The sequence below is a fragment of the Pteropus alecto genome, unplaced genomic scaffold, assembly GCF_000325575.1.
Source record: "Pteropus alecto unplaced genomic scaffold, ASM32557v1 scaffold40, whole genome shotgun sequence".
NCBI lineage: Eukaryota > Metazoa > Chordata > Mammalia > Chiroptera > Pteropodidae > Pteropus > Pteropus alecto.
Window position 1 is genome coordinate 9,967,309 of NW_006431919.1, and position 16,358 is coordinate 9,983,666.

Sequence of the window (16,358 nt, forward strand, 5' to 3'; positions counted from 1 at the left end):
ATAAGTATTTTTCAGTAGATAATGAGGGACAATTTTTAAACACGGAGGAAAGGTGTGTCTGAAGCAATAAAGCTGATAAAATCAGAAAGAGAATCCAAGAAAATCTCAATATCATTAGACTTTTTAAGCAGTAAGAGCGGTGTAGGAATTCTGTGAACCATAGAAATAATAAATGCTAAACCCATTGGAACATAATCTCAATCAGCAAGATGCCAGTGCTTTCCAGATTTTCTCACAGGGCTCTGCTAATTCCATGCCAAAACTAGCAGTGGATTTCTTCCTTCTAATCTCCCCTAATGCCTTATTTGATTATTGTCACTGGACTCCAACCATGCACTATCCCTTCAGACTCTCATTTCCCAAATGAGTCAGTCAGAGGAGGCTGAGTGTCCATTAGGACATGGTCTAAGACCACAAACCACCTTGTTCCACGTAAAAAGACGGAAACAAATTCAAAGAGAAGGGGGGACCCTCAAAGTTTTGCTAAGAAACTCAGCATCTACCGGATTACTGGCTGAATGCAAACAAGAAAAGGGGGTATGAGGGGTCCAGAAGGTTGTCCTAGTTGAGTGGCAAAGGGGAGCTGGTTAGTGGGGAGGATAAACCAGGAAGAAGACGAAGTAGGCATTTCAGTGCACTGCAGGATGGTGTCACCTCTGCCCTGGCTGTACCTTATTTTATGGTGAGTAAATTTTTTTTTTTCTGATTTTTCCTTTTAACTCAGAGGAAAGAGAAAGCACACAGCCACTGGGTAACTTCTATACCAAGTCACAGAAGAAGCCTGGGTGGTGTGGCATATATTTGTGGTGGGAAGACTAGGATGAATTGAACAGCACATTTTTCTCTGAGGCTGGAAGTGAGGATCACTGACTGTCTACCTACAGGGTAGAAAATGCCCTTGGGAAACTTGAAGATGAAGGAAACTTCTACTCAGAGAACATCAGTCGGATCCTGGACAACTTGCTTGAAGGCTATGACAATCGGCTGCGGCCAGGATTTGGAGGTGAGAAGCAATATCCTTAGTAGACCAGATATCTGTGCTCTCCACCGCCCCCCACCCCTCCACCTACTACTACGCCAATGTCCAGAAGGAGAGCAGCATGAGAAGGTGCAAGGGTACTGGAGAGAGGCCACGTGTGTGTTCCAATCCAGTCTCTGCCCCTCCTCTATTAGCGATCTTACACGTAAGTTATTTGAACTCTTTGAGCCTCAGTTTCCTCAACTGTAGTGTAAGTGTATTGCTTACCTCACAGAGTTGCGTGTACTGGATGAGATTCTCTATGTAAAACACTTTTCTTAGTATTTATCCCACTGAAGCTATCAAATATATGTTATTGTAATAATTTTATTAGAATACTAACTTAGTTCTCTTCCTTTCCTTATAGTTCCCAAATTGGCTAAAATAAATTCAAAATAAGGCAACTGGTGTGAGTTTTCAGAGCTGAAAAACTCAAGGACTCTTGCTACTAAGATCACTCTGGAATGGTTGGCAGATTCTGGCCATGAGAACAGGCTCTGGGGTAGAGTTAAGTCCAGTTTCCTTAACATCAGCAGTAATAATTGCCCCCATCCTTCTGGGTTAATTTCAGGTGCTGTCACTGAAGTCAAAACAGACATTTACGTGACCAGTTTTGGGCCTGTGTCAGATGTGGAGATGGTGAGTGAGCTCTCAGTTAGGAGTGTAACTTTACCCAGGGGGAGAGAGGGCTGAGTCCCAGAACTAACGGTAATAGGCACTGTTACCAAGGTTGGCTCTAGATCTACAACACAATAAGCAAACTCATGCTCAGAGGGCATGGCCATTAGAGGATTTTACTGGCTTAATCTCCTCTACTAAAGGGTCTGCTTGAACACTTTAATCTGCGGCACTTTTAAAAATGACATCCTCTCTTCTATCCATGTATCATGCACTGATTCTTCTCTATAAAGAGAAGATTTTCTCCATCTTTATGAAGTCCTAGTAAGTGTCTGGAGTAGAAAAACCAACAAAAATGCTATGCCATGAAGAGTATATTGGGGATATCTATGAAACTTGAAATATAGCTTTTTTTTTTTTTTTTTTGTAGTACACCATTCTCAGTATATTTAATTAAAACGGTAAAGGGAGTCATTTGGGAAGACTAATGCAGTCCACTTTTATGTTGTGAACAGACCAGTAGGTGTTCTGAGGATTTTGTTCCAGGTACAGACGGCTATAAGATTCATAAAAGGTTATTTATAGTAAGTAGCCTTCTAGTCTTCTAGAACAAAGTTCTTTCATAGTTCTTAGGTAGCATTTCCTCCTAAAAGTAAAATGTAAACCCTAAAACTAAAACATAACTCTTTAAAGAGGTGCTTCAGTACATTTTAGTAATTCTGAATAAGCAGTTATTAGAGACTTTGTCATCATCTGCTTTTTAAGTTGTCAAGAAAAGAAAGAAGGAAGGAAAGGAAAGAAGGAAGGAGAAAAAGAGGAAGAGAAAGAGAAAGGAAGATAAGAAAGATAATAAGGAAGAAGAGGAAAGAGGAAGAACTTTATTTAAGAGATAAATGTCTAAGTCCTGAGAAAAAGGAGAGTCTTCATTATCCAGAATCTTCAATTATTTCCTATCATATTTTTCATTTGAGTACTGAGTCACCCAAATATAGATAACTACAACCATTTCTACTGTATTATTTGTCTGGGGATACTTGGAATGTTATTTTATATGTTTGTCTCCTTTTTAAAGTATGTTTGCACAATAGAGCCTTTTTATAGCCTGGATCATTATTATGTGGATATATTGTATATCAAATTATACTTTTAAAATATAATTACCAATTGCAGTAATAGGTGTCCTAAAGGAACATAAAAGTAGGCAAAACAGCTATTGGCAATATTTTGATATAATTACAAGTTGTATTTTATCACTGCCTTTTGCAATGGTCCTTATAATTCTTAAGATTTTTAATGTTATTTCATAAAAGCCACAAATTTAAACTCATAATTATGACTATGCTCTGTTTGAGTAATCAGGTAACATTTGCTTTTATGTTCTCTGAGAACAATATAAAATAATTAGAATGTGCAGCCAGAGTATGCTTATCATAAGTTGTTTATCCATCCTTGAAACTTTACTAAATGGAACCATGATGCTTGGAAACACCTCTGAAGGTGGACAAATTGCTAAGAAGAATGGTTAGACTAACTGATGCTAAGGAGGTCAGCAGAGAACCTAGACTGTAAGTCCTTTTATATTTTTCTTCTAAATTAAAGATGAGGGAATCGATAAGTTGAGAGATGGAGAGATGGATGCCAGAAAAAGAGGAAGAAAGTTGAGATGGGTCAAGGTTAAGGATGGAGGTTTGCACAACACAGCACTATCTTTTATAATAATATCACAAACTTTGAGTTTGAGAAAAATAACAATTCACTAAAATTATGGCTTTCTTAATAGATTATTGTTACAAAAAGGTGCTTTATTCCTTAGGTATTAGAAGTGGGTATATAAGCTAGTGAGTAAACTATTCTTAATAGACCATCTCTCCAGCCTGCATAAATATCTTACTTTGTCTTAGGAGTATACCATGGATGTTTTCTTCCGCCAGACCTGGACTGATGAAAGGTTGAAGTTTGGGGGGCCAACTGAGATTTTGAGTTTGAATAACTTGATGGTCAGTAAAATATGGACACCTGACACTTTTTTCAGGAATGGCAAAAAATCAATTGCTCACAATATGACAACTCCTAATAAACTCTTCAGAATAATGCAGAACGGAACCATTCTATACACGATGAGGTAAGGTTTCTACAATTCTACTTCCTCTGCCTAACTGATCTGTCCATCATACTAACTCAGAACCATTCGTTTCTTGCCCTTAGGCTTACCATCAATGCTGACTGTCCCATGAGACTGGTTAACTTCCCTATGGATGGGCATGCTTGTCCACTCAAGTTTGGGAGTTGTAAGTTACAAAAACTTCCGAGAGTCAAATAATGCATTAAAAATATGTAATTATTATGTTTTAGTCAGATACTGGAAAGCAAAAGAGAAATATTACTATAACACTACCAGTGTGATTCCAGGAACATACTTATTAACATGTTTGTCATAGTTAGAGGTTCTAGTTACCCAGATTAAAAAAAAATATGAAAGAAAATTTAGGTTTGCACTTCTATTTATATGGACAAGATTTGCTTTGAAAGAAAAAAAAAAGCACAACTAGTCAGATTCACTGCTATGTCTAATTTGTTTAAAAATTCAGATGCTTACCCCAAGAGTGAAATCATATATACATGGAAAAAAGGACCACTTTACTCAGTTGAAGTCCCAGAAGAATCTTCAAGCCTCCTCCAGTATGATCTGATTGGACAAACAGTATCTAGTGAGACAATTAAATCTAACACAGGTAAGAATGTGACCAAAGCATGAATGCAATCCTGCAAGATGATTCCAGTGCAGATCTTCAACATATCTATTTCTTTTTCCCCTTCATAAGCCATCCTCAGATAAGCTTGATGTTTTGAAGTGATGAATAGCTTTCTTTAAATTGATTTTGCAACCACGTGCACATAAAGATCTGTGTATCCTTGGAATGAGTAGTTTTGTACATATATGACACAAAGAATCCCACTGAAAACAATGAACTGATGTATCTATCATCTGCTGATCAAGTGTCTTTGTCATACACTGAAACATGCCTTTGCTTGTTTTCTTCTGGCCCACCTTAATTTAAAGATCTGCAAGATTTATTTCTAGTTGCATTCTTTTTACACACTGTCAATAGCAATAATACTGATATAAGTGTCTTCCAACAGGTGAATATGTAATAATGACAGTTTATTTCCACCTGCAAAGGAAGATGGGCTACTTCATGATACAGATATATACACCTTGCATTATGACCGTCATTCTTTCCCAGGTGTCTTTCTGGATTAATAAGGAGTCTGTCCCAGCCAGAACTGTTTTTGGTATGCTTTACTCTTTGGGCTTCATTTCCATTCATATTCTAGCTCTCATGACTTGTGTATTTTAGGGGAATATTCACATGGGCGCACTTTTTCAGTCCACAAAGGAAATGGACTTGTATCTCATTCAGACACATGTATCATGTAAAATGATCTTCATCTTATCCCAAGTTATGCAGTGAATCAACAAAAAAACCATCTTAGCAAGAATTCTGGCTGGTTTCCTACGATCTTCATGTACTCTATTTAGGAGGGCTTTTTTTTTTTTTTTTTTTTTTTAATCTTGATTTTCTTTATCACAAACAGGAAAAGAATAAAAGTAAAAACTAATATATAAATCTATAAAAACAAAGGCTAAGATGTTGAACCCACTAATATATAAATTGTATCTCACTTTTATTAGGTTGAACCATAAAAAATGGCTATTTTTCTAGGTCAAAAAATAGTTAAATATTCACAATTTCCCATGGCTCAAACTAAACATTTAGTTCCATTTATGATGTATAGAATCACTGCTAGTTTTGATGGAACAAATGAAATAAGAAAGAACTGCGACAGAAAAATATTGCTAACAAAATACAATTTTTCCTGAGTTTTCCTAATTATAAATGTAGTAGTTCGTAGATAAGACCTGAGTTGAACTGAAATCTCTGATGAATTTTGACTTTTTAATTTATTAAACTAATATTTCTGAAAAATTATAAAAGAATACTATATAATGATGTTAACCATATTCAAATTACATAAGTTCTCCATCATAATTCAAGACAGAAAACTGCTAGCAGATGAATAATGAAATTACTTTCTCACGAGTAAATATCTTACCTTAAAACTAAGCTAGAAATTAAAAAAAATGAGGAACCTAATTTTATGATTGTTATTCATACCAGAAATACTTCTTAAATATGATGAAAAATATCACTATTAAAATTGATCAGAATTTCAAGGTTTTATTACTTCAAGGATAATAATTTGCTTTAATTTTCTAAAGTAAACAACTAGAATTTTTCATGAGTTACATTTTTCATGACTTATTTAAATTGATAGTCATACTAAATCAATTCAAAAAAATGTTTTGAGCAACTACAGTGTACATGTCATCTGCAACACTAGAAATGAAAGATAAAAAAATGAAAATATCTATGATATTATGTGAACATTTATAAAATGAAATAATAAAAATTACATTTGAACAGTGTTTAATCCTCTCCACCAACATGTTCTCATTTAAGGTTGTTATTGGATTCTAAATGCTAACACTGCATTTCTCATTCTTTTTAATTTTAGGGATCACCACTGTTTTAACCATGACCACTTTAAGCATCAGTGCCCGACACTCCCTGCCAAAAGTATCGTATGCAACAGCCATGGATTGGTTCATAGCTGTTTGCTTTGCTTTCGTCTTCTCTGCTCTTATTGAGTTCGCAGCTGTCAACTACTTTACGAATCTTCAGACACAGAAGGCCAAAAGAAAGGCAAAGATTGCAGCCTCATCCCCAGTGACAATATCAAAAGCGAATGAACCCTTGGAAGCTGAGATTGTTTTGGTAATTGTTTCCTTTTCTAATGTTACCCACCATCTAGGAAAAGGTAACCCAAACAGTGATCACAAACAGCTAAATATTCTAAAAGTTATATTTGTTGAGCATGAGTTATATAACTCTGACCCAAGACCGATTTCTTTTCCAGGGTAAAGCCAAACAACGATCCTTCATTTACCTTTGCATTCCTCTTTTATCGCCCTCACTAGTACTGGCAGATGCCAAGCTCTCAGAAACAAGAAAATTCTTCTTAGCCTTTAGATATTTCCTTTGAAAAGGTTCACTTATATCAATGAGGGAGAAAAAAGTAAAATAAAAAAAAAAGTTCCTAATAAGGCTTTGAGGCTTCAGAGTCTGAAGGAAACAAACAGAGACTCCTATGTAACGGACAATTTTTGTTAGAAATCTGCTTGTTGGTTTATTACATGAGGGCAAGATGTATTTGGTTCTACGAATGATGAGTCATAGCCAAGTTTTTGATTTATATGAAAACATTCTCATGTTCATATTCACATATTAAATGTGTGTGTGTGTGTGTGTGTGTGTGTGTGTGTGTGTGTGTGTGGTTTTATTCAAAGAGTTCTAATCAGTGAGAAATTGCTATAAAATTAAGTTTAGATTTGCTGTGTCTAAGCTCTGGTTTTGAATAATAAATGATAACATTAATAATTCAAGGGTCATAAATGTGCCCCCAAACTACATTTTTGCATGTTAGTAAATTCTCACAATTAAGGAGCACACACTTTTTAAAAATAATTATGAAATCATTTAAGAATACATTTTTATTTCAATAAAACTCCAAACAGTAGCTCTTAAAAAGAGAAAAACTTTACTCTGTAAAACTGAGGAATACAGACACTTTAATCTGAAAATTTCTTTATAATTAGTCAATTCTTATGAACATTTCTAAATCACAGAACCACACACAGCCCAGCTTATTCTTTGTTAACTTTTATGATAAAAAATATAAAAGTGATGTGTTTTAACTCTCAAATACTCATGCATATAATTTTTTACTAAAACTTTTCTCTTTGATAAACTAACAATCTAGTTTGAGAATTTACATTTTTTTCCATGGAATAACATAAGGCTAGTCCCATGATAAGTGGAAATATATAATTTAAAGTTTTTTTCTTGAATTAGCCCTCACTAAAGAATAAAATAAAAATTGCCATCTAGTGACCCAACCTAATTCCTTCCATTTACAAATTGAAACAGTCTCAGGAAAAATATTAGTTACTAGTTGGTGGAAAAACTAGGAATTGATTCCAGAACTCCTGATGCTGAGGCCTTCTCCTTCGCCAACAATTCCTCAAATAATGAAATATAAAAGAGTGCATACATTCTCAAAATATAGGTGAGGTCATTCCCAAAATTCTCCCCCTGACTTATTGATGATTTCTTTCTACATACATGTTTTGAAAGGTTGCAAAAATATGAGCTTTCTAAAAAAAATGTCAGTCTGAAGACTCATTCTAAAACACCAGATATTCAGTTTTTATTCAGAAAAGATAAATTCTGAATATTTCTGAGTGTTTTATGTTTGTAAAAATAAGTGATTATGTTATAAGCTATCTGTATTTCTACAGGTATATAACAACATATTGTCCAAATAAGAACATATATTAATATGATCTTAACGCATATCTATAAATGAAGAATTTATGTTTATCAGAATTCAGTTTAACAGTTTGTTATTTGAGAAATATAGTAAAAATGAAAAGAGAAATTCATGAGAAATAGGGTCAAAATATGACTCCAATGACTTAGAATATGCTCACTGATCTAATACTGAAATAAAAGGAAAGACCAACTTCTTTACTTCGACTTTTTAAAAATATATGTTACTGAGAGGAATATGATTTCAAATCCTTGGAGAAAGCATACAGTTATCACTCCCTTAGTCAATTATTTTAAAGTTATAATTTATTAATAAGATGAAATTTAAGATCTCAGGTCTTCATATAAACTATCCTAAAAATTCTAAAATAGTAACATATAATGAGCAAACCCTTGGGAAACTGGATAAAAATTGCATTTAAATCATCTCAAAGTAACTTCTTCTTGCAAGTTGACTTTTTTCTTATGAAAAATATATTTCTAAACCTGGCTCTACTTAAAATATTTTAAGGCAATGAAAATGAGAATTTTATTTCTGAAAGGCTAGGTCCAAGAGTGAAAAAAAAATAAAAATAAAAATAACCAAACCCAACAAGACGAATCTTGTAGGCATAAAAAATAAACCTAGATGAATACATAGAATATTTACATTTTATTTATTCAGAATGTCAAAACTTGGCAATTTGCCTTATATAATGTAGAGCAACAAATATAAATTACACATTTGCAATTTATACAACACAATGACACATATGATTGCAAGGTCATTTTTTTTTTCTTTCAAATACCATGACATTTAAAATGCCTATTCACTCGTAATCAAAATAGCATTTTTTGAGGAAGTTGGACACCGAAATAGCAAACCAGTGTGGTGAAGTTGAAATGAAATTAAGTGCTTGGATATTTCATGTGATTCTGAGTTGTATATTTTAATGTACTCACTGCTTTTCACAAGAAATTACTTATTATGAATGTGGAGACAAGTTTAAGTTGACCTTAAAATTTAATATAATAATGACCAAAAAAAAATTCAGTCATTTTAAATCTACTACTCAAACCATAAGAGTCACTTAAAACTAAATCCTCAGCAGTGCTCTACAGATTCATAATATTTTTGTTTTTAAAGGTATCTGGAAGTGGAAACTTTGTTTAGATTTTGAGAAGAAATTGTCCACACTTTCTTTTCTACTTATGTGTATCTTTTCTTATTGTTTTTATCTGGTATGCTATCTGGGCATTAGAGAGTTATTCCTGCCTTCGTATTTCAGAATTTGTATCTGATATATACTTATTTTGCATGTAAGACCAAGTTTGAACCTTGATCTCTCGGATGTTTTGCTATCTTCTTTGTTATTTTATTCTTGTCAATAGGAAGAGACAAATCAGTGAGCCCTGACAATACACTGTGATAAGGGCTGTGGTTAGAGATGTGGTAGGCTGAAGCAGAGCCACGCAAGAGTACCTAACTCAGTCTGGTGGGGTTATTCTGAAGGAAGTGATGCCTAAGCTGACAACAGAAAGATGAGCCTGGTCCTGCTCTAGAAGCACTAAGTTGGTTGCTAAAAACTTGGGCATAGAGAGGGAAATTAGACATATATTCTTTCTGTACTCTATTTCAAGGCTGGGATATCTGCTGGGCCATTACCATGTTGCTCTGCTCCTCTGCAGAAAGAGATAAAGCATAGAATACTGAAAGGTTTACCTCCTCTGTTCTGAATATTGCCAAGATTTCTTTGAGTACTATCATTATTCAGTAGAATTAAGGGTTGAATTTAGACTATCACATACTCTGAGCACCAGAAAGATCATGGTGCCCCTTCCCCATGGCTGTGCCACTGTATGATTTACAAAGAGGGTGGGGTGGATTATATGAGGGGTGTAGGTGGTTAGTCCTTTTTCCATGCCTGCTATCAAACCTCAATCCAATATTCCATTCTTCGCCCTCCAAACATTCCAATATGGTTTCCAGACATACTCCAGTGATCTACCAAATTACTGCCAATAATCTGCTTCTCTCTAGAAATTCTGGGATCAGCTATTTTCAATTCTACCAGCTGTAGCATAAATGCAAGAAAATTTGATGGCATTCTTGTTTTCTCCATAGTGATATGACGGTTAAAAAAATGACAGTTAAAAAAAATTTCAAATACTAAATGTTTTCAAAAATATTTTCTCATCAATGATGCGCCTGTTTGCTGGTTCTCAAAGCAAATGTTTTATTTGTCCCTTGAATAATGCAGCCCTGGTTAGACTCTCTCTCTTGAGAGGTTACCCACTGCCCTCTTCTCTGTAATATTTTAGACTCAGTGTTATATCAAAATTTCTCTAAGTACTTCCCAAATACCTTATCTTTACATCAAATAACTGACTGTCATTAAGTCCAGTTTGAGTCAAAGTACCATGGCAATATGCTGTTACTTAAAACAAAGCTGTGTTCTAAAAATATCCAAAGCAGGATGGCACTCAGCAGCAGGGGAGCCCTGGAAAAATTCAAAACCACAGGTGTTCCACTCAAAATGGTGACAGCCCCAAGCTGAGCCCTCATCTGGACTCTGACAAAAGCCTATTTTACCATCAACTGAAGCTGCTGGGCTTACAATAGAGCAGGCGGGGTCTGATGCAAACCTGTAGCTTGAATGGCTTGCAAAATTGGCTTTTTCTTAATTGCAGAAATTCAGCGTGATTCTTTCTAAATTGGCATCTGGTCTCCTGTACTGCCAATTCCCAATTATCCAGGAGCTGATTATCCAGCGTGTTGGGTTAGCCAGGCCTCATGCATTTCCTTGAGCATACCATTTGCTGCCCGCTAGAAATCCCCCCAGTCACCACCTGGCTGTGGGACACTTGTAACTCTAAACCCATAATTCTCAATGGTGGGTGAATTTCCCCACCAGAGGATACATGGCAAGGTCTGGATATATTTTTAGTTGCCCACCCCCCAAAAAAGAGGAAGGGAGGGAGTTGCTACAGGCATGCTACAGGCATCTCGCACACAGAAGGATGCTGCTCAATTTCCCATAATGTACAAGACAGTCCCCCACAACAAATTATTTATCCTACTCAAAGTGTCAATAGCTTTGTGGTTGCCCTAAATCGTAAAGCTGACAGGAAGAAACACAATAATTGTTGAGTGTGATCCTTGGCATCTAAGAGAGATTGATTTTAGGTGCTGCCAATTATTACTTGTGTGAGCTTCCTGCTTAAGCCTTTATTTGCTCATCGCTAAAATGAAAGTAACATTATTTATTATATTACAGATTCTTTCTAGGAATAAGCAAAAAAAATGCATGTAAAGTGCTGTGTAGTGCTTGTCAACGGCAAGCATTTCTATATGGTACCTATTATAAAATGCAATGTAAAACAATATACTAAAATATGTTAACAATCATATAGATATTCATTCATTTGTTGCTTCAGCATATGTTTATTAAGCATATACTATGCTCTATGCACTGGCTAGGCACTGTGTAGCACTTACTTATGAGAATAATGAGCCTTCTGCTATTAAGGAGATTTTATGTCAGGAAAGGAGATGAGGCATTACAGAAATAATATTTACAAAGAAGTATGTTATAATGGCTACAAGAGTCATATCACCTAAGTAAAAAAGTGTATTGTGTGTGCGTGTGTGTGTGTATAACATTTTCTTTCTCAAATTCTCAAAGAAAAAACTTACAATGGAAGTAATAATTATTTCTAACTTTAAAGATAGTAAATTGAGGCTTAGGGAGAGTCCATGAAATCTATGACACGTCTAAGTCATATAGCAGTTAAGTAGTTTGTATGGACTTGCAATATAAGGCATTGTGACTCTCCTGTCCTCTTAATTCTTAAGCGACTCACCACAGAGACAGTGTGGGGCAAGCAGAGGAGGAAGAGGAGAATCATATTTTAAGGAACCTTTAATACCAGGCTAATGCCATCATGCTTAATTATTTTCATGGTGTTTAGTCTTGAATGATATTGCTTAACTCTGGACAAGAGTTATTTGGCAATCCTCATTAAGTCATGTGTGACTCTGGGATGATGCCAAGACACTAACAAATAACTTTTTTCCCCACATCTCTAAAAAAAGTGGGGGGAGATAAAACAACACCTTACATTTTTATGCTCGATTATGTTTTATAATCACTTTCTTATCTCAATAAACATTTTCATGTCTGCCCCTCAGTTTCTCCCTAAAAATAAATAAATAAATAAATAAGAAATGCAGGTTTCAGACTGGCAATGTGTGCCATTAAAAGTCAAGATGAATTTAGAAAGAAAATCTGCTCTAAAGGCTTGTCTTCCTGCTACTCTGTTATGATCCTTAGGAATTTTACTAAAATAAAATATTTTAGTGTTTTATATATCTGGGAGCAGAATACCCCTTTTTGGAGAATAAAACAGTGATACATTTTGCTGTTTCTGGTGAAGAATATATTAATAACATATTTAATGGATGAAAATTCAATTAGAGTCAGAGAAACATGGTCAAAAGCTCTTGTAAAATGATGCTGTGTTTATTCCCTAAGAGAGGCAACATGCATTGAGACCAAAACCCCACTGCGCTGGTCCTACCCACATACTGCCTGGTGACCCTGGGTACAGTAATCCTCCACTGTCACATACTTTTAATACAAAGTATCACTTATTTCCTATTCAAGACCAGCAGACTGGTCCCTGTACTGTTTTTAATTCTCTTGTACATCCAAGACCTATGATTTATTTAATTCTATTCACAGTGCCTATCACAATACTGGGCCAGCAGATAACAAATAAAGATATTCTTTGCTTGAAATTCGGCACGGTCATATCAAATTAGATTTGACTACACAGATTCATTTTTGCTTTTGGTAAAGAAACCGATTTTCCCATGGCCCCTAAAAGCATACTGGGCTTGAACTCTCTATGGTGACTATTATTATTTAGATACTCAGCAACTTCTATGACAAATCAAATAGCAAAATTCAGAAAGGGGACCACAGAGAAAAGAGGTTCTTTGGGTTGTTTCCTGCAGTCCAAATGTCACCACATCTGTGGGTCATTCTGGTCCTGTGGCTCAGCCAGCACAGGAGGGGTGGCTGCCTCATCCTGTTGCCGCAGGGTTGCGGGCTAAAGCCACGGGAGTCTGCCCACGTGAGTAACATACCCTGCCAGGCAGCAAAGTGGTGATTTTGCTGCCAGGGAAGAAACAAGGCGGTTTTACAAGAGCAAGGATAATGTACAGCAAGTGTTTGAAGGCAGAGACCCAGCAAGGACAATCTGGCCACAGGGAGGGTAAATATTACAGGATGTAGATAAGAAAAGGTAAGAATCGGAGGAAAGCCTCCCAGTTTCCAACAGCATGAAAGGAGTCTAAAGCAAACATAACTGGTCTCTGAACTAGGCCCAATACTTTAGTGTAAAGATGAGAAAACTTTGAGATGAAACAAACACTGAAACTGACCAGTGTGGTTTATCACTGGCTTTGCAACTGTGGGTGAGAAAGTTCCTCTATATGGACTTTAGCTTTCTCGACTATCAATTAAGATGCCAAATATCCCTTTCAAGACTAAAATTGGTTGTCTTAAGATTTCAATGGAACGGAAAATTTAATGATAGAAAAAAACATATAAGAATTCTGAGGTTAGTAAATGAATTGTTTCTGGTGACTTTAGATGGAAGGAGACCGATGGGGAAGTTCTGAATCGGAAGCAGAAAGCTCTCAATACAGAACTTCTGGACTAAGATGCAGTTTTATTTCAAGGGATAAATAGTCATCCTACTAAATCTAAGGGTATTTATGCTTTGCCACTGTCTTTTGACATACATGAGCATCTTCATATTTTTATCTCATCTGGTTCAAATTTATGAATGTGTGAAGATGAAGACGTAGGCTGGAAATGTGTCTAGAAGAATGATATCAATTAACCGAGCTGTTGTTTTTTTGTATTAACTAATTGTCCACATATTGCAAACAGAAATTCCCTCTGATGGCTCACACTTATTGCTCTATGGGCTTATGCATAACCAGGGGGTAGATAAGCTTTTGCGACTTGGACCATCTCCTACTGATGGTCCAAAGCTTAACACACTTTCTGGGATGTGGAACGTACTTGGCATCAATTGCTAATTTATTAAATTATAGAATGTTGGATGGAAGCAAATGATTTTTTAAAAATTTGTTTTACCACTTTCTAGGAAAGTAGCACCATCAAATACTATAAGAATATGCCGATAAAATATCTTACATAGTAAGTAGTCAATAATATCTATCAATGACCAAAAAAAAAAAAAAATGACTAAATAGGTGACTGCTCTTCTTTTGCCTAGGCTGAATATTTGTCTTTTGCCCCACAGCACTCTGATTCCAAATATCATCTGAAGAAAAGAATCACCTCTCTGACCTTGCCAATAGTCCCATCCCCTGAGGACAACAAAGTCCTCACGAGAGCTCCTATCTTACCGTCGACACCTGTCACCCCTCCACCACTGTCTCCAGTCTTTGGAGGCACCAGTAAAATAGACCAGTATTCTCGGATTCTCTTCCCAGTTGCATTTGCAGGATTCAACCTTGTATACTGGATAGTTTATCTTTCCAAAGATACAATGGAAGTGAACAACAGGGTTGAATAGCTTGCAGCTAGGACACTCTGTATTATATATGTATTATATAAGTTTTCATTTTCTAATTTTTTTAAAAAACAGCATTGAGACTTGTGTAGATGCTTTTCTGAAAATGAAATCAAAATTGAAAATCTGTAACACATAGCTTTCAGTAAGCATGTATGAGTCAAAAAGCAATAATATTACTCCTCATAATTGGAAGTTGGAGGTTGCTGAAAACTATGACTTTCTTGCACATCAGAGAAAAAATTTGATAAGAGAATAAGATGAATTCAAGATGAATTTGCCAAACTTTGTCCTTCATTGTTCAGTATTTAAATTGTCACTGCAAATAACATTTACCACAAAGCAGATAAGAAATGCTGACACTTCCAAAGGTTGCCTTAAAATATGTTTATTTTGGCTTATTTGTCAAAAGATCAAAATATAAATCGTCTAAATATTTATCAGTAGGTTAATATCAGCATGTTGGAAGCCTTTATGCTAGTAAAATGACTTTCAGTGGCATTGTAAAGCCTGTATTGAGCTTAACCATTTGTTTTTAACCTTGCTGTGCTATTTTACCTCAATAAAGTATGGTGTTGTATACATATGAATTATACATAGATCATAAATTATGAATGCATATGTACATAGCTTTACTTGGACTGCAGTAATGTTTTATCTTATTAAGCTTTCCTTTTAAAATGATACGCTCATCATAATTCCATGAAGTTGTAGGCAAAAAAAAAAAAAATGTGATTATAAGGAAGCCTTGTATATTATGACTGTGGTTATAACTTGTATTTTCTACCTTTCTGAGTATACCATTAAGTAAAATGACAATGAACATGGTTGTCTGGATCTGTTTAATAAAGCTAGGGAAAAGAGTTTCCAAGTGTCTACTTCTACCCCAGTTTCACTGTCCCTGGTGATTCTGCAAGGTAGAAGGTATGGGAAAACCAGACTCAGTCATGAGGTTCTAAACAGGGACTCGAGTTTGTATTCAAAGAGCCAATCTTTCATCTCCTTCCTGTTCACTAAACACGCTTTCATTTATAAGATGAATAAGATCTGAGGATCTAATGTATAGCATATTGACTACAGTTGATAATATTGTATCGTATACTTGAAATTTGATGAGCATAGAAAAACATTCTCACCAAAAAAAAAAAAAAAAAAAGTAAATACATGAAGTGATAGATATGTTAACTAACTCGATGCAGGAAATCATTTCACAATGCATAGATATATCAAATAATCATGTGTATACTTTAAATATTTTACAATTTTATTTGTCAATTATACCTCAACAAAGCTGAAAAAAATATAAGAGACTATTCCTCTCCATTTCTACTACTCCAGCTCTTCTTGGTGCTAAGCCCAGCCATATTTCTCCCATATAGAAGAGTCTTAGGGAAACAGGAATTAGAGGAGTACGAGAAGCATGAGGCGTGGTCTGTTCGAATCAATAAATCCCTTATTAGCTGTTGCTTAGTCTTAAACATCAGAGGTCATCCTCAACTCTAATCCAAAAAGAAGTATTTTGGAGTCACTACTGTTGTCTTTATCCAGGAAAATGCAAAAATTCTACAGGCAAACAAATTAGAGTTTAATAAAAATAGAACTCTTAAGGACAAGAAAACAGCTCTCAATTCAATTTCCCTATAAATTAACTTCATGACAAAATCTTGAGGAGAATT

The 16,358-nt window shown here is 35.2% G+C and overlaps 1 protein-coding gene across 1 annotated transcript; it reads left to right on the forward strand.

Moving 5' to 3' along the window:
- Positions 1-301: 301 nt before the first annotated feature.
- GABRA6 (gamma-aminobutyric acid type A receptor alpha6 subunit) lies at positions 302-15,027 on the forward strand. The gene is made up of 9 exons (XM_006906485.1): positions 302-682; positions 885-1,003; positions 1,590-1,657; positions 3,538-3,758; positions 3,842-3,924; positions 4,225-4,368; positions 4,778-4,930; positions 6,215-6,474; positions 14,410-15,027. The coding sequence occupies exons 1-9, from the start codon at positions 645-647 to the stop codon at positions 14,683-14,685; spliced, it is 1,362 nt and encodes a 453-aa protein (XP_006906547.1). The 5' UTR covers positions 302-644; the 3' UTR covers positions 14,686-15,027.
- Positions 15,028-16,358: the final 1,331 nt, after the last annotated feature.